Source organism: Phaseolus vulgaris, chromosome 10 (assembly GCF_051622355.1).
Source record: "Phaseolus vulgaris cultivar YP4 chromosome 10, ASM5162235v1, whole genome shotgun sequence".
Classification (NCBI taxonomy): Eukaryota; Viridiplantae; Streptophyta; class Magnoliopsida; order Fabales; family Fabaceae; genus Phaseolus; species Phaseolus vulgaris.
The window spans coordinates 23,336,138-23,355,234 of NC_143507.1; the positions used below are offsets into that span (position 1 = coordinate 23,336,138).

Consider the following 19,097-nt stretch of genomic DNA (forward strand, 5'->3'; position numbering starts at 1 on the left):
TCTGATTATACTTCTCAATAACTGATCAAGCCATAAGCTCGATCATTGTTCAAGATGTAGGGAAGATCCAAAAACCCATATACTTTTGTTAACAAAGTATTACAAGGAGTTGAAGCACAATATCATGCTATTGAAAAGGCAGCTTTGGATGTTATCTTCACAACCATACGATTGCGGAATTACTTCCAAAGTTTTATTGTGATCATCATGACACACCTTCCTATTAAGCAAGTTTTTCAAAAGTTGGACATAGCTAGACAGATGCTCAAGTGGGTCATTGAGTTATTAGAATTCGATATTCGTTATGAGCTAAGAGGATTGATCAAGGGACAAGTAGATGCTAACTTTGTGGCCAAACTAACTCCAAAAGAGTCAGAGGAAAGGGGAGACAACATTAGGTGGATTCTCCCGATGGATGGGTTATCCAATCTAAAAGGAAGTGGTGCAATTATCATCCTTAATGGACCAGATGGACTACTCTTCAAGCAGTCCCTCAAGCTTTCATTTAAAGTCGACAATCATCAGATTGAGTATGAAGCCCTTATCGTTGGAATGCTACTTGCTAAAGAGTTGGGTGTTTGTCGGTTATTGGCGAAAAGTGACTCACTACTAATAACGGGACATGTATATGAGGAATATCAGGCAAAAGACCCCCAGTTGGCTCTATATCTCAAGTATTTCAAATCCTTGATAGAAATATTTTCCACTTTGGATCTCGTACAAGTCCTAAGAGATCAAAATTCCCAAGTCAACCTGTTATCTAAACTAGCAAGTTTAGAAAAGGAAGGAGCACATCATACCATTATCAAAGAAACCTTGATGGTCCAGAGAGTGATAACAAAGGAGGATTCTAGAGAAGACTATGCAAAGGTTCTACAAATATCAATAGAGGATACTTGGATGGCTCCATACATACGCTATACGACGGATGCATTGCTTCTATCGGATCTAGCACAGGTGATGAACTTTTTCCGACAAGTGTACCGCGTCATAAGTAATAATTTGTCCCTAAGGACGGATATCAAACCCACAAGGAACAGTTGAATTATCAGGTATAAGATTCACTAAATAGAAAACAAAATAATTTCTTGAAAGTTTGTTGTGTATGATTGCAAGAATTGTAAAGAAAGCAAAGTAAAGAGTTTATTGGTTCAATTGGGAAAATTGGGATTAGGGTTCATCCTTCTTACCCTAGAATTCATATATCAATTTCTCGCAAATAAAATTATTAAGAGAGTCTCTTGAATATCGATCTCTCGCATATTTATAAAAACTCTTTATCATTACGTTTAGATGTTGATAGCAAATAACATTTCAAATTTATTCCTAGTATTCAAATATGTTAAGCATTATCCTTTAACTTAGAAACTTAGAAGTACTTTTAGTCAAATCTAAGGATCAAAATCATGGTAAACAAGCTTTATTAATAAAATGACAATATTCATCAATCAAGAACAAAATATTATATTTAAATACCACCTCAATACATAAGAGTTTGAACAAATTACTCATAATCCCAAAGGATAGAATTAGCTACTCATGTGGGCCATTACAAGCATGGAAAGCAAGAAAAGAAGATTCAGGATGTTTCTCCTTGACGACTACCTCCTCTAGGGTTTTCTAACACCTTCTATTCTTCTAGTGAATTCTAGGATTGTGCCTCACGCCTCATATTTAACCTAGTTGGGCTTGGGCTAAGTGACGTATCGTCTGGACGTGATTGGGCTCGCCTGGGTGAGTTGTACGAAAACAGACCCAACGTCTCGAGAATCATCTCATCTGAGCGTGACTGTGCTCGTTTGGGCGAGATCCTTTGGAAGCTTCTGGCTTAGGTGAGCTTGAGCGAGTGTTGGAGTATTCTAGCTTTCCCTTTTTATTTTTGTATATTCTTCTTTTGGCCTTTTATCTACATTTTTTCCTAGAATCCTGAAATTAACACAAACTTGAGAATAAATAATTCTTATTCATATTATAATCACAAAATATGTAAAAATGTTTAAATTCATACATTACGGATTATATTACAGTTATTTTATCAACTATCAACTGTATTTTAATATGAAATATTACTGAAATATGACACTTATCAACTCCCCCAACTTAGAATCTTGCTTCACCTCAAGCAAAGTAAATGAATATTACTAAATCATATTTGAATTTAAATATCAAATTAACTTTATTCACTAAATAATATATTATATTAGAAACTTATGTTGCTTCCAAATTCAAATATAACAAAATATAGATACAATCAACTTCTAGGATCAAACTAAAACAATAAAATGACAATTTATCAAGGAATTTCTTCTCATATGCTCACTGGTAAGTGTTCTCTCTATTTTTACTTAATTATAACAAATCACATTTTCTTTTCATTTCATCTTCATATCGCAAACATATTAGAAACATGAATTTTAAGGTCTTTAACAGGGTTATAATGAGGTTGGCCTTTCAAAAGGTATTGGTTTTTTCATATAACAAAATGCACATTTTAAAGAAGAAGAACATACCTACAATCCAATTATAGTACATATATATTATCTAATCACCATTTTCTTTTGACTTCACATTTCTCCTCATTTTCTTTCTACTTATTCAGATTTCAACATGAATTTTTCTACATCCCAACCGATTTCAAGGTCGTGCTTCAAATGATAAAAATACATAAACTTATTTACAATAGGACGGATATGAAGGTATTCGCACAAAAGTTGGAAAGAATTAAAAAAAGTCCAGTTATTAGGGTGAAGTTAGCTCAATCCAATGTTCATGATGGTCAACATCCCACATTCAAAAGGGGTTAAAGGGAATGCGACACCCAGTTCCTTGAAAAATACTCGTACACATAAGTAAAGCTTGGATTGTTACATGAATGACTTATATAAACCCTATCCTCTAAATCACATGCCTCCACCTTAACATATTTTTTCCTTTTATTAGTGCAAAAATCATAAACATTAACTAATTCTTCAACAAGGTGAATGGAAGTAAAATCAGAATGTTATGCATGCACTTCACCAAAAACCGGGAGATAGTTGCAGTTTGAGATGGGGAAAACCTACATTGTGTTTCCTAGAGGCCTCACTATGAACCATTTTTTGCTTTAACCTTCTCCCAATAGGTTCCCTTATAATAATGGCAGACGAAGGTGGGTTTAAGGGAACTCCCTTCGATAAATGGTTATATATAGTTTGACTAGAGGAAAACTTATTATCAACAGGAACAACATTTTGATAGGAAAGAATAGATTTATCAACAATAGGTGAATTAGAAGGCGTAGATGAAAAGGCCAAGAAAATGTACCTATAGTTGGAAAGCAAGAAGTTAAAGCAAACCAAAGCAAGAAGTGTGAAACCCTTCGTAGAGGAACAATGACACGGTGAGGAAAAAAGGAAATACGAATGAGATAGGAAGAGGCAAAGGTAAAATTCGTGAGCGAGAAAAACCTATGTCAACTCAAAAGGTGTTAAAAGATTATTCAAGAAGGAAATTGTTCTCTCTTGGGAGATGGGACCTAGAGAACTGTTGAGAGGCTTTGTCTTCTTCCTTCCTATCAGGCAGTCGGTCTATGTTTTAGCTTCCTCTTCCAAACCCCTCGCTACTCCTTCCAATCCCAATTGCTCGATCACTCAGTCTTCTTGATGGAGATCAAGCTCAAGAGGACATGGAGGCCAATCAACAAGATCAAGAAGAGGTGGAGGCACAAATGGAGGACGTCCATGGAGGTCAAAGCCCACCTCAAAGGATTACAAGAAGCATGTTCAAAGCTTTGGGAGCTAGAGGACATTTATTTTCTCTTTTTGTAATTTCTTTAGTTGAAGGTGCTTAGAGGGAAACATTAGAAACCTCTTTTGTTTTAGCATCTTTTAGGCTTTAGTTAGGAGCTTTAGGAGGGGGATGTATTAGTAGATAGGTGTAGCAGTAGAATAGGAGGTGCCAAAGTGAAGGAAAGAGTCACACCTTCCTCATGCATGGTTTAGGCGCCGGTTTTAGCTAGTTTTAGGAGGGAAATTTGAATTGTTTTAACTTGCATTTTCAGCACCTTAGGCTATAAATAGAGGTTCCTTCTTTGTAAAATTCAGATTGGAATTAATCTAAGAAAACTCTACTCAAATTTTGAGTGATCTTTGGAGAGCTTTTGGAGCCTTCTTCTCTAGTCTTATCTTGATGGATCAATGGAGTCCTCAAGTGGCGGCATCACTCTCATCTAGGAGCATTCCACACTTCTAGTGGCGAGATCATCCATCATTCTTCCATCTTCATGAGCATTCTCTTCTCCTTCCTTCCTCCTCTTTCAATTGTTCATGTTGTCTTGTGTTCTTGAGTTGTTTGGTTCGGCTATTCTAGTTTTCCAGCACATATTTTCTGTTCTTGCCTTTTAATTTCACTTTTGTTCGGTTCATATGTTTGCTTATTCAATTATGTTCGGTTCCTTTTAATTTTACCTCTCTTTGTTGATTCAATTTGACAATATGTGGAGCATCCAAATGAGTATGGGATTTGGTGCTAGTTTTTGGTGAGTTCTTGTCTTAGAACAATGATCCAACTCTAAGAAAAGTGTCTCTTTAATGTCCAGCTCAAGGTGATTCCTAAGAATGTCAAGAATCATTCTCTATATGGCTAGTGGAATCACATCATGTGGTATCATGAGTCTTAGGTTCATTCTTGTTTAATTGTTGAGTTGTGTTCACTTTTATTTCAAGAGCTCTTTAATTTCTTGCAATTTAAGTTTCTGTTTTAGATTTTTACTTGAGTATTCTTGTTGTTTTTCTTTTACACCAAGTGCTTGTGAAAAGGTTTATGGCACTCATTCTTCTTATGAGTATGGTTGCTCTTTTGGAATGGCATTATCCTTCCTAGAGTTTACCTTAAGCTTCCTTTCACTTGTTGTTAAAATTTGTGATGTGTCTTTTAATTTTGTAATCATGTCAAGTTTTGTCTTAGTCATGTTATTCCATAATTGTCATTACTTCTAGTAGTACTTTTATTGTTTTGATTGTTTCTTGCTTTAGTGTCATATTTTTTTTCTGAATTGATATTGATCCTTTGTGCATTTTTTTCTTTTTAGATTTGAGTTCATACTTGTATTCTAGACCTATACAAGTTCCAATACATCATTTTCTATTATGTCTTTACTAGTTCATAATTCTGTTTTTCATTCCTATTAGGATTCCTCTGTTTCTGAAAAAAAAGTGCTTACTGTTTTTCCTTATTGCAATTGATTTACTCACTGGAAAATTCTGAAATTATGGATTTGTGATATTCAAAGTGTTAGAAAAGAATAGAAAAAATAATCATTCAAAAATTCAAAGTACACAAAAAATGATAAATAAAATAAAAAAAAGTGTACAATTCTGCCGAAAAGAATACGGTAATCTGGCAGCGATTTTAAAAAATTTATCTCAATTAATTGGCTTACTGTTTTTAATTGATTCCAGTGCCATTATTGAGTTAACATCTTGAAGTTTCTGTGGTTTAAATTTCATAATCCAGTTCGCTCTACATCATTCCAGTTAAATCAGTGAATATCAAGCACAGTTTGCATTAAAAAAAATTTCCAGTAGCTAAACTTTTGTTTTCTTCATCTACTCTAGTGCTTTTCCTTAAGTATTCTTTTGTGTGCCTACTTTCTCATTGAGTTCTTTATTTTCTTGCTTGTCTTTCATTCTTACTCTTTGAGTTTTTCTTACACATAGTTTTCCTTTTGCAATTACCTTTCCTTGCTTATACCTTTTCTTGTTTGTCTTTATTGTTTCATTGGTTTTGTGGTGGTTGCTTTTGAGATTGGTGTGCTTGCTTTGACATCTTTCATTTGAGGATTCCAAGGCCTCAAGATCAGATTGGTGCAAGAACATTATTTCTTTGAGAGTGATTTCTTTTTCAGCCTCATTTCACTTCGGCAGTTTCATTGCCAAAGCTCACTGTTTTTGCTAATTTTTAACTTGTTTGCTGTTTTTGTGTGTTTGCTGTTTTTAATTACAAATGGCTGGATTTTCAAGTGATGCATCCTACAAGCAGAATTCTCCTTCCAAAGCTTCAATCCTTGGTGAATTACATGAAGCTCAAAGAACCATTAGATGGTTGGAGGAGAAATTGCAAAAGATGGAGGTGCAACAAGCTAGACCATCTCCTTCAATTCATGATGAGCATCATAGACCTTCAACAAGAGCTTCTTCCAATGATGTTGGCCGTGAAGATGAGCATAGGAGAAGGAGAACTCCACCCCAAGTCCATGGACAAAGACATCATCACCAAGGGGAAAGAATTCACTACGGCAATGGCTTCTATCATGATGCAAAGTCCAAGCTTCCTTCGGTCAAACTACCTTGTTTTAATGGTTCTAGTGATCCAAATGTATATTTAGATTGGGAGGCTAAGTGTGAACAAATTTTTGAGATCCATGAGATCCAAGATGAGCATAAGCTCAAGCTAGCCACCCTAGAGTTTAGTGATTATGCCATGAAATGGTGGCATGGAATTGTAAAGGACATTATCTATCACAAGGGTCCTCCTGTGGACTCTTGGAACTCTTTGAAGGATCATATGCGCGCTAGGTTTGTGCCCCCACATTTTAGGAAAGACCTCATGTTGAGACTCCAACGGTTTCAACAAGGCACGCTAAATGTGGATGAATATTATAAGGAGCTTGAGACGCTTGTGCTTAAAATTGAATTATAAGAAAGTGAAGAAGCCATGGTTGCTAGGTTTGTGAGTGGTCTTAGGAAGGATATTCAAGACATTGTTGACTTACAAGAGTATTCATCATTGGGCTCTTTAGTTCATCTTGCAATGAAGGTGGAAGCCCAACTTGCTAAGAAAAACTCTTTTAAAAATGCTTCCAATGATGGATACTACTCCAAGTCTTGGAGAAACAAAACTACTTTTTCTAAACATCCTTCCAAAGATTCTTCTTTCAAACCCAAGGAATCTAAGCCATCTACTTCTAGGCCTAAATCTCCCACTAGAACGTCTAATACTAAATGCTTTAAATGTATGGGTTATGGTCATATTGCTGCAAATTGTCCTTCCAAACGAAGTATGTACATGCATGAGGGCATTGTAGTTAGTGACCATGATTCGGATTCTCCTAAGCATTCATTGCATTCTCATGCATCTAGTGAGGAAGAGAGCGAATGTCCACTTGAAGGGGACTTGTTAGTTGTAAGAAGACTTCTTGGACAAGTTTCACAACCTTTTGATGAAAGTCAAAGGGAAAATATTTTCCATACAAGATGTCTTATTCAAAACAACATTTGTTCCTTGATAGTGGATGGGGGTAGTTGTGCAAATGTGGCTAGTACAAGAGTAGTAGATAAGCTTGGATTGCTTACTATCTCTCATACAAAGCCCTACAAATTACAATGGCTTAGTGAAGTAGGAGAAATAATTGTTAATAAACAAGTCCTCATCCATTTCTCCATTGGAAAATACAAAGATGAGGTATGATGTGATGTTGTGCCCATGGAAGCCACTCATGTTCTTTTGGGAAGGCCTTGGCAATTTGATAGAAAAGTTTTACATGATGGCTTTACCAACAAACTATCTTTTGAATTCCATGGTCACGAGGTTACTTTAAAATCTCTCTCTCCAAGAGAAGTCCATGAGGACCAAGTTATCATGAAGAAAAAAAGGGAGAGTGAAAAAGATAAAAAAGATAAGAGTTCTAAGCCTACACTCCTTGTGTCTAGGCGTGACATTGAAAGGGAAATAGTGGCTCATCATCCTCTTTTTTTAGCCATCCCTAGAACTCTTAGAGTAGAATCACTTGTTGATAGTCCTCATTGCTTGGAAAATTTGGTAGAAGAGTTCCAAGATGTGTTTCAAGATCCTCCAAATGGACTTCCACCTTTGAGAGGGATTGAGCACCAAATTGATTTGATACCGGGCTCTTCTTTACCAAATCGTCCAGCATATAGGACCAATCCAAGTGAAACCAAGGAAATTCGCCAACAAGTTGAGGCTTTGATTGAGAAAGGGTGGGTGCAAGATAGCATGAGTCCTTGTGCTATGCCTATCATCTTAGTGCCAAAAAAGGATGGCACATGGCGAATGTGTTCGGATTGTAGGGCCATAAATAACATAACCATTAAGTATAGGCATCCCATACCTAGACTAGATGATTTGTTGGATGAATTACATGGTTCTAAAATCTTTTCAAAGATTGATCTTAAAAGCGGCTACAATCAAATTCGTATCAAACCGGGTGATGAATGGAAGACGGCTTTTAAGACCAACTTTGGTTTATATGAGTGGTTAGTTATGCCTTTTGGTTTAACTAATGCACCAAGTACCTTCATGCGCCTCATGCATCATGTTCTTAGACCTTTCATTGGTAAGTTTGTTGTGGTTTACTTTGATGACATTCTCATTTATAGCTTATCTTTGAATGACCATAGGTTGCATGTTAGGCAAGTTTTAGAAACCCTTAGGAAGGAACATTTGTATGCTAACCTTGTTAAATGTATGTTTGCTCTTGATCATATAGAATTCCTAGGGTTTGTTGTGAGTTGTAAAGGGGTCCATGTGGACAAAACAAAGGTGGTGGCCATTCAAAATTGGCTTACACCGAAATCTTTGAACGAGGTCCGAAGTTTTCATGGACTTGCTTCTTTCTATAGAAGATTTGTCCCAAACTTTGGTACCATTGCCGCACCACTCAATGACATAGTGAAAAAGGATGTAGTCTTTCATTGGGGAGAAGCACAACAAAATGCTTTTGACACTTTGAAAGAAAAATTGACTAATGCTCCCATCTTGGCCCTTCCTAATTTCACTAAGACCTTTGAGATTGAGTGTGATGCTTCAAGCATAGGTATTGGGGCTGTTCTCCTTCAAGAGGGCCACCCCATAGCCTATTTTAGTGAGAAAATGAAGGGAAGTCATCTCAACTATTTCACCTATGATAAGGAATTATATGCACTTGTTAGGGCTTTGTTTACTTGGCAACACTATCTTTTTCCCAAAGAGTTTGTGATACATAGTGATCATGAATCTCTTAAATATTTGAAAAGCCAAAACAAACTTAACAAGAGGCACGCTAAGTGGGTGGAATTCATTGAGCAATTTCCTTATGTGATCAAACACAAGCAAGGCAAAATAAATATTGTGGCAGATGCTCTTTCTAGAAGATACACCTTGTTAAATCTTTTAACCTCTCAATATCTTGGTTTTGATAACATTAAGGAACTTTATCATGATGACCTTGATTTTTCTCTCCTCTATCAAGAGTGTCTTAAGGGAGGACACAAAGACTTTTTATTCAAGATGGCTTTCTTTTTAAAGGAAAACATCTTTTTGTTCCCCAATGCTCTATTAGATTATCTCTTGTTAAAGAAGCTCATGAGGGGGGTTTAATGGGACATTTTGGGGTTGCTAAAACTTTGGATGTGTTGCATGAACATTTCTTTTGGCCTCATATGCATAAACATGTTCATAGTTTGTGTGATAAATGCATAGCTTGCCGCAAAGCTAAGTCTAAGATGCATCCCCATGGTCTATATACTCCTCTTCCTATTCCTTCAATGCCTTGGGTAGATATATCTATGGATTTCATCTTAGGCTTACCCAAGACATCAAAGGGAAAGGATTCCATTTTTGTGGTAGTGGATTGTTTTTCAAAAGATGGCTCACTTTATTCCTTGCCACAAAGTGGATGATGCATGCCACATTGCAAACCTCTTCTTCCAAGAAGTGGTTCGCTTACATGGGATTCCTAGGTCTATAGTGTCCGATAGAGATCCTAAATTCTTGAGTCACTTTTGGAAGACCTTGTGGGGCAAGCTTGGGACTAAGCTTTTATTTTCTACCACTTGCCACCCACAAACTGATGGTCAAACCGAGGTGGTGAATAGAACTTTAGGACAACTATTGAGATGTTTTATTTCGGGGAATCCTAGAGTGTGGGAGAATTTACTACCCCATGTTGAGTTTGCATATAATCGTGTAGTAAATTCTACCACCTCTCATTCTCCTTTTGAGGTGGTCTATGGGTTTAATCCCCTAACACCTCTTGATCTTCTTCCTATTCCCCTTCTTGGAGATGTCTTGTGCAAAGATGGAGATGAAAAAGTTTCTTTTGTGAAAACTTTGCATAAAGACATCAAGAAGAGAATTGAGAAGAAGGTTGGCAAGTATGCTGAACTTGCCAATAAAAGGAGAAAAGCATTGTTGTTTGATGAGGGCGATTGGGTTTGGCTTCACTTGAGGAAGGATCGTTTTCCTACTCAAAGGAAGTCCAAACTAATGCCTCGAGGGGTTGGACCTTTCCAAGTCCTCAAGAGGATTAATGACAATGCTTATGAGTTAGATATACCTAATACATTCTTAGGTAGTCATACTTTTAATGTCAGCGATCTAACTCCTTTTTCTGTAGGTCTCCAGAATTCGTGGTCGAATTCTCTCCAACTCGGGGAGTATGATGGAGATCAAGCTCAAGAGGACATGGAGGCCAATCAACAAGATCAAGAAGAGGTGGAGGCACAAATGGAGTACGCCCATGGAGGTCAAAGCCCACCTCAAAGGATTACAAGAAGCATGTTCAAAGCTTTGGGAGCTAGAGGACATTTATTTTCTCTTTTTGTAATTTCTTTAGTTGAAGGTGCTTAGAGGGAAACATTAGAAACCTCTTTTGTTTTAGCATCTTTTAGGCTTTAGTTAGGAGCTTTAGGAGGGGGTGTATTAGTAGATAGGTGTAGGAGTAGAATAGGAGGTGCCAAAGTGAAGGAAAGAGTCACACCTTCCTCATGCATGGTTTAGGCGCCGGTTTTAGCTAGTTTTAGGAGGGAAATTTGAATTGTTTTAGCTTGCATTTTCAGCACCTTAGGCTATAAATAGAGGTGCCTTCTTTGTAAAATTCAGATTGGAATTAATCTAAGAAAACTCTACTCAAATTTTGAGTGATCTTTGGAGAGCTTTTGGAGCCTTCTTCTCTAGTCTTATCTTGATGGATCAATGGAGTCCTCAAGTGGCGGCATCACTCTCATCTAGGAGCATTCCACACTTCTAGTGGCGAGATCATCCATCATTCTTCCATCTTCATGAGCATTCTCTTCTCCTTCCTTCCTTCTCTTTCAATTGTTCATGTTGTCTTATGTTCTTGAGTTGTTTGGTTCGGCTATTCTAGTTTTCCAGCACATATTTTCTGTTCTTGCCTTTTAATTTCACTTTTGTTCGGTTCATATGTTTGCTTATTCAATTCTGTTCGGTTCCTTTTAATTTTACCTCTCTTTGTTGATTCAATTTGACAATATGTGGAGCATCCAAATGAGTATGGGATTTGGTACTAGTTTTTGGTGAGTTCTTGTCTTAGAACAATGATCCAACTCTAAAAAAAATGTTTCTTTAATGTCCAGCTCAAGGTGATTCCTAAGAATGTCAAGAATCATTCTCTATATGGCTAGTGGAATCACATCACTTCTAGTGGATACCAAATGGGGGTACCTGCAGAAGGTACTCTGACGCTCAAGTCAGCAAAGAGGGTTCGACACTCATTTGTCAGAGCACAATAATAAATGACGTACTTGCTTCTTGAAATGTGTGTTATTTATATTATTTTAATGGGCCTACCTTATTTGGCCAGATTAGTGAGGTGGATCATGTTTAGAAGTGTATTACCAAGTTTCTAATGATGACTTAACTTCATTGACCTTGATTGAGCGTAATTGGACCGAAGGTGTCGGTCGGCCCACACGGGCGTGGGACATTCGGTCGGTCCAGTTGTGGGAGCCGAGACATGGTATTGACCATTTGGCTCATACCAGTACATAAATAATTAAGGGAAACTGAAGAGACATGACAATAATTGTCACAATAAAATTATCTTTATATATTTTCTTGTTATTTCAAAGAAGTGGAATAGGTGGGAACAACCTACCCGACTTAATAAGAAAAACATCTCTCTCGACGACCACTAAGTTACAAGTATCAACTTCGAGCTCAATAGCTTGTCAACTCGTTCATACCTCAGTATTAACGCACTTGAGTTTCACCTCAGCTTTCGAGACGAGGGCCTTGTGTACCTACATGTCACAAAATCAGGAATGTCCTTAGCTTGAAGTGACTATTGATATTCCATAACCGAGCTCTTAATACCATAAATTTTTATCATAAGGATTAACAACCAATTCAATGAATCATAATGGTTGAGCAATTACTTATGGACCATAATGGCTACCTTAAGGCCAACCTTATGGTTACTATCCAAAGGACCTATAAATGCAACTCTTTAGGAAGAACAAACTATCTTATATAATATACTTATATTTGACACACATATTATATTTTTTTTTAAAAGTGAAAGTGAGAGCAAGAGCATAATAATCGCACAGTAGTAATGAAAAAAACAGTAAGTTGTTGTTTATACCTGACTTTTCTCCCAAGACAAGGATGTTGATTTGGATTTGGAAATTGAGTGTCTTCTAACAACTTCAACTGAATTCCAGGTTTACCCAAGGAATGTGTCGGACATAAAGGCAAAACCAAGCCAAGCATCTTGTTAGTGTTCATGTTATTTGCATCGACTTTCTTCTTCTTTTGATGCTGTCTCTCACTTGATATTTTGAAGTAAAATGAAAATATTCAAATCCAGTAAAATTGATACAAGTTAAACAAATTAAGGTTTGGAAAGTGGCTAGATGATCTCTTGAAGAGCATACCAGCACAGAAGTGCAAAATATAATGGATAGTAGTAAGTAGCAAATCATGCGCTCAAAGTTCCATTGCTGTTACAAACAAGTCATGAAAAATAGACTGCCATAACACAAACGAGTCACCTTAGCAGCTCAAGTTTACCATTCACATGTTGGAAACTCAAACGAATGAAAGAATGCCAGAATAATCTTTATAAAATACAAAACTACTCCATAAATTACATTTTACAGGTATGGCAAAATGAATTGTAAAAAGAAAAACAATAATGCAACGATCTTTCACTTCTGAGACATTTACAAATTGTAATTAACAAAGTAACATAAAAATGTTACGGTGTTATGTAAGTGGTTGAGGAAATGACCGTAGTGGTTGTTGAAACCCCTTCACTCTCTCCGCCATCTAGCCCCGCCGCCCACCGCCGCAAAATCCTCAAGAGCGTAGCCGCCTTCCGTCGCCCCCTAGCACTCCCCACGGCCATGAGCTCCCAGATGACCCTCTCCACTCCGGGAACTGCCGCTAACTCAGCCACAACCTCCGATCCCCCCTTCCGACACATGGTGACCAGCGTCGCCGCCGCACTCTCCCTTGCTCTCTCCGACCCCTCCCTGAGAACCGCCCCCAGCCGTTTAATCCCGGCGTACGCCTCCGCCACTGCTACCAACCCACCCCTCTTGACCACCGCCTCCAGAATCGTCACCCCCTCCTCCGGCATCGCCGCCATGATCTCCGAAGCCATAGCCACCACGCCCCCCTCCACCAGGCGCGCCACCGTCTCCCTGTCCGCCGCGAGGTTTAGTATCGCCGCCAGCGCGTCTCGCCTCGCCCCCTCGGGCCCACTCCGCGCCAAACTCACCAACCCGCTAATGACACCTGTCTTCCTACCGAGCCTCTTCCTGTGCGCGGGTACACCCGATAAACTAAACACCGTCGCTGCCGCGTTGGCCTTCGCCTCCCACGAAGCACCCGAAAGCAAAACCTCCGCAACGCCGTTTAACGCGCCATCAGTATCCATTATCCTCGTCTTGTTCGCTTCCAGAATAGACAAATTCAATATCGTCGTCACGGCGTTAACCTGTAGGCTCGGGTTCTCCATTCCCACATCGAGAAACCGAACCAAAAGCGGAATCGCCCCCGCTTCGGCAATACAGGCTCGGCTATCTGAATCTGTTTTCGCTAAAACCCGAAGCTCGTAAACTGCACCGTTTGTGACTTCGACGGACAAAGGAACGTTGTCGTTTCCCTTAAGCTTGTTCACCAAAAACGACACCGTCATACGCGTGGCTTCTAACGCGGCCTTGTTGGATACTCCGCCGTTGAGTTTCCCTGTAACCGTTTCCACTTCGAAGGGGATTTTCTGCTCGCGACACCACGTCGCTATCATGTTCCTCAGGACGCGATTGGGGATTAGGTCGGTGTGTGATAGAGTTTGACCCGTTTTTGGACACGTGTTGTGTCCTGAATCCATCCACAGTTTGATCGATACACGATCGTACGTCTGTCCCGTCGCCACCACGACAGGGTCTTGCATGAGCTCTAGGCTTATCGGGCATCGGTAATCTGCCGGGACTGCGAACTCCAACGACCGACTCCGTTGTAGACTCACGCTCCTCGGCGAAGGCGTTGACGCACCGAAGAGAACGCACTTGGCGAAACGAACGAGGCCGATCAACGCTACGAGATCCGCTTTCGATTGCTCCTCGCTCCGGTTGTGAATCTCCTCCTCCAAGTTCTCAATCTCCGCTCTGCAGCTCGAAGCGTCACGAATCTCCAGTTTCTCGAAAATCGACGAAAGATTCGCTTGATCAGGAACGATCTCGTTCTTGATCCGGTCGAGGACGGAAACGACGTCGCACCGAAGGTTAATTTGTTCTGTTCCGATGAACGGCCTGGATTCGGAGCACTGTTTTCTGATGAGGAGAACGATGTCCCGAACGTCATCGTTTAGGGTGAGTTCCCGGAGAGGGAAGACGTCGAGAAGCGTGGAGAGTTCTCCGGTGAACCTGTGGAAGGTATCGGCGACGGTTTCGATTTGCATGAGCAAATTGAACTTGCTTCCGTTGGAGAAATCTTCAATCAACGTTTTGATTTTGTGTAGAACGATGTACATTTCTTCGAGGCAGAGGAAGAGAGAGGGGGGAAACACAACGGAATTGGGATTCGCGTTGGAAGAGCGAATCAGGTCTTCAAAAACGACACCGAGGAGCTGCGTTTTGCGGATGGCGGAACATGAAGCGCGGTTGAAGAGAAAATTGGCGGCACTGTTTAGGTTTATAGAACATATCTGATCCGTGAGTTGAAGCAGAGAGAAGAGAAGGTTAAGGTCGCTTAGCTTGGAAGTGTTAAACGACGCCCCGGGTCGTCGTTTTCGGGTTGTGAACGTTTCAGGAAAAAGAGCCATGTTTGTTGTGAATGCGCAGTACCCAATTGTGATTGTTAAAAGGTTGCAAATGAAGTTGAGAAAGGTGTAAGGAGAAAGAAGAAGGAAGAAGAAGACGACTTTTCATCGTAGTTGATGACGGCACGAAAAATAAGATTAAATAATGGAAGCATTAAAAAAATATGATATGTGTGGCCATTTTTATTTATTTATCCATCAACAATTCCAGGTTTTGTTTTCTACGTGCCAAACTCGTTCAATCAACAAGTGAAGGATGGGTCTGCTGCTGCCATGAATAATATTATACAAGATGGTGGGTGGTTTTTCAATTTTGACTGCGTTTTGGTTTTGGTTTTGGTTTTATCTCTGATATTTATGCACAAGGAATTCTTCTGCACTTCTAATCTTTTGGTGATACACCAGTTGACATTATTACTTTTGTGGTCAAATTCATTGGTTGACAAAGCGTGTAGCAGCCAATTTGTTGAAGTCCACATCATGATCCTTGGTTAATGTTTCAGTTTCTGAGTTAGAAGCAAAAGGGGTAAACAGTTAATTGAAATTTTATATGTAATATTGCATATTTTACTATTATAATTTTCTTGACTTTGTATGAACTGGTAGGCACTGGCTTCATCAATTGGTGAGGCTGCAAATTGGTAAGGGTTGTTGTGGACTTAGCTGTTAATCATATATTATGGTCTTCCATCATTGTATTAAAGTATTCATTGAACCAATCAATTACTTTCAGGATCACTCTTTGATTTGGTATATATCCACTTCGGATTTAATATACAAAAAACTTTATATTTTGAAATTTTCTTTTAGAGCTTTATCACCACAAAGTAAAGACATAGAGCATACACGTATCAGAAACAACCTATATGATTAGCAATGATTTAATCCCAGCTCAGAATCCTTTTTGCCAAATAGCCTTGAAATCTTGTGAAACCACAGCATCTAACTTTATCTTTTCATCAAATACATGAACACAGCTGGAAGAATCCGTGTCTTGCTAGTCTAAAAAGTTAATTAATCAGTAATTTATCTATGCAGATATTTTTTATTTGGGATTTCGTTTTATGTCTTTAATGACCATAATGTTAGATTCCTGTCCTCTATAGTTTCATCATTGATGTTGTTGAATTTTGTGCAGAGTGGAGAATTCTCGTCTCCATTTTGACATTTTAAGGAAGTTTCAACAACTCTTCAATTCAACATGGTAAATACAAATCATAGACACTTCTTTTCGGTACAGGAATCATATTGCAGTGACGTCAAAAATATATCAAAATGTTTGGAAAATTTTTCTACAAAGACACTTTCAAGAAATGAAAACATTAGAAAAAATTAATTTATTCTGTATTTTCTTCTTTTGAGATTCTTATCCGAATATGTTATCTTTATATAGTTATATTTGATGACAATTGTTATCCATGTCTGAGGCACACAATCCAAGGTTTTGGTTTACTAACTCCAATTTTTAGCCGCCAAATTTGGATGACTTTAATGGATTAACTGGATGTGACTAAGCTGCACAAAACTTTGATAAGCACGCTTTTTAATTGGATAAGACTTTCATTTCGCTTTCCTCTGTTTAGGGTCTCTCTCTTACACTTTATTTTTTGCCACATATTCATAGAGAACGATCCCAATTTTGGTACTGTTTTATAGGCGTGGAAAATCTCTAAGACGTGGTTGGTTGGTGGATTTCTGTGGGCCGTGTCTTTCAGGAGCAAAGGATTCAATGTTGATGTTCATGCACTTCATCATTGATTTCCATTGTTGCTGTGACACAGTGGCACACTGTTTTGTACTTTCCTTTTTGTTGCCCATAATTCGAGTATAACTTAGAAGCAACTTATTTTTCCCTTTACTTTAATTCATATCTTAAATGTGTTAATATGTTCCAACTTACCAAAAAATGAAATGTGCTTCTAAGTGTTGCACTAAACTCCTCGACAATCTTTTTGTTTGTGTTTGAATATGAAAGGAGTATGTGTTGGTATGTATTTTTTTTGTCAATTTCTATGACTTTAGTTATTCTTTTTTGTAGGTATTATATCAATCTCATATAAAGTCTCTTTACTCACACTTTATACTAAAACACTTTATTTATATATTATGTGGATTTTGATAATTTTGCTAACGCTTGACTTGAAGGATTATCAATTGATAAGAATTATCTTTATACTTTTGATTACCCTTTATCACTCTCCTAAAAAGGAAATATAAGATTTTTCCCAAGATAATTAAATATAATCCAAAAATCATACATGTTTCTTCCTATAATCAAGAAAATTTATTAATGAAATTTATTCAAATTATTACTTTTAAAAATAATAATAATGGACCAATTTAAAATAATAAACAATAAAATCACTAAATTTAATTTTTAGAACAAAAATAATCATTATGTACCCTTCATTTAAATCTAATTATAATTTTGAGGGATAACGAATTATAGTGGATTTTAAATTGGAGAAAATGAAAGACATTAATATTGAATGCTTTAACTTAACGGGTCTCCAAAACTTTTTGCTATAACATTTTGATATGGTAAAATGTACCACTTTTCAATTAAAGGATGAAATGAGCAAGGAGCATAGTTTTATAGGGGGAGGAGAGGCAAATGCTCCAACAATGTATTATCCTATAACATTGATGGAAGAGTAGTACAAACATAATAAGGAGGCAAGACAAAATGTTGCAAAAGTTCAACAAATACAAGAGGAGTTATGCTGGGAAGGATAAAGAAGGAGTTTTTTTGCTAGAGAAACGATGAATTATAGTAAATTCTTATAGCCACTTGACTGACTAAAGACATTGTTCCGGCCGGTTGACCTGGATCATCTTTGTGCATGGCTTGTTCTAACGAGCTAGGGCACCTTCGTTTTGCTTCGTCTGTCAGTACCTGAAAAAAGAAGAACAAAGGGGCGCCATCGCGGCCGTTTGCACTCTGACGATCAAGTCAGCTGGCGAGAAACACCAAAGTAACTAGAAACTGTATGATTATCTCAATGACTGAAACTGTATGGTTAAAATTGTGCTACCCTAATTGTCTTGTGCTCTCAGCGGACGCGCCGGCAAGAACAATTAGGGTTTTTGTTCTGTATGTCTATCTGGGAAAACTAGGTTAAAACTCATGTAACTGTGAACTGAAAAACGTCCCTCTCTAGGGCTTATTGCGCCCTATATATAAGTGAAAACTAGGGTTCACCTCTGTGTTGCCTGTTATTATCTAGGGTTCCTTGGAGAAGGTCCTTGCGCCGCTATCTTTAGGATCTTAACGTATATGGCCCATGGACTTCCCTTATCTGGAGTGCAATGTATAACCTTATGCCCATTTGGGCTCTAACTTGAGCGTTGTATTTATCGCGCCATCATACTATTCGAGTGCCCTAATTGGACACGTGTCATGCATGCAGCCTTCCTGGATACCTTTAATGAGCAGTGGGCATTACCACGTGCCCTTTTGACTTGATCATTTATTTTGTGCCTAGGGACCCACAGTGCCGCTGCCCAACTTAGGGTTATTCCCTCGTGTGGGCCCCCTCTCTGTGAAATGCTTACGTCATGCGGGTTGACTCTTCAGGCGATGTCTTACTTAGGCGATGGGCGATGATCTATCTTGGCGGTGACACATCCCAGCGATAACCGCTTATTCATGCTGCAGAACGCCGCCTTTACAGTCAACGACTACGTTGACTTCTTGACTACATACCTTTCTCTTGTCCACGTCATCACACCCGATGACCTGGTCGGTACACAAGCCCCCCAGTCTTGAGCTGATAACTTGCTTTCAGCGAAAAGACTAAAGCTTGCCCCCTACTGCCCTTGCGGCGTTTTGATGACATGCCACCTTCCGATCGATTGACGTGACATTTCTGTATCGTCGGCACAACGTACCCTTAAGGACCTGACGATGTGACATTCTCTGAGTGAGACGAATGACATTTTAATCCGTACCTTTACCTCGTGACACGTGGCCCACTCACGAGGCGTTTGTTTTACCGCTTCAGCCATGAGGCTCGAATCTTGAAAACCCCGCATCTCAACTCATTGTTCTGCT

The 19,097-nt window shown here is 38.6% G+C and overlaps 2 protein-coding genes across 2 annotated transcripts; one reads left to right on the forward strand and one right to left on the reverse strand.

Annotated features, from left to right (window-relative positions):
* Positions 1–207: 207 nt before the first annotated feature.
* Positions 208–2,611, forward strand: LOC150024692 (uncharacterized). Its single transcript, XM_090296100.1, has 2 exons — positions 208–957; positions 2,600–2,611. Exons 1-2 carry the CDS (start codon positions 208–210, stop codon positions 2,609–2,611), a joined length of 762 nt encoding a protein of 253 aa, XP_090152226.1.
* Positions 2,612–12,816: 10,205 nt separating this feature from the next.
* SAUR21 (ARM repeat superfamily protein) lies at positions 12,817–15,774 on the reverse strand. The gene has a single exon (XM_068620981.2). The coding sequence runs from the start codon at positions 15,044–15,046 to the stop codon at positions 12,977–12,979; it is 2,070 nt and encodes a 689-aa protein (XP_068477082.1). The 5' UTR covers positions 15,047–15,774; the 3' UTR covers positions 12,817–12,976.
* Positions 15,775–19,097: the final 3,323 nt, after the last annotated feature.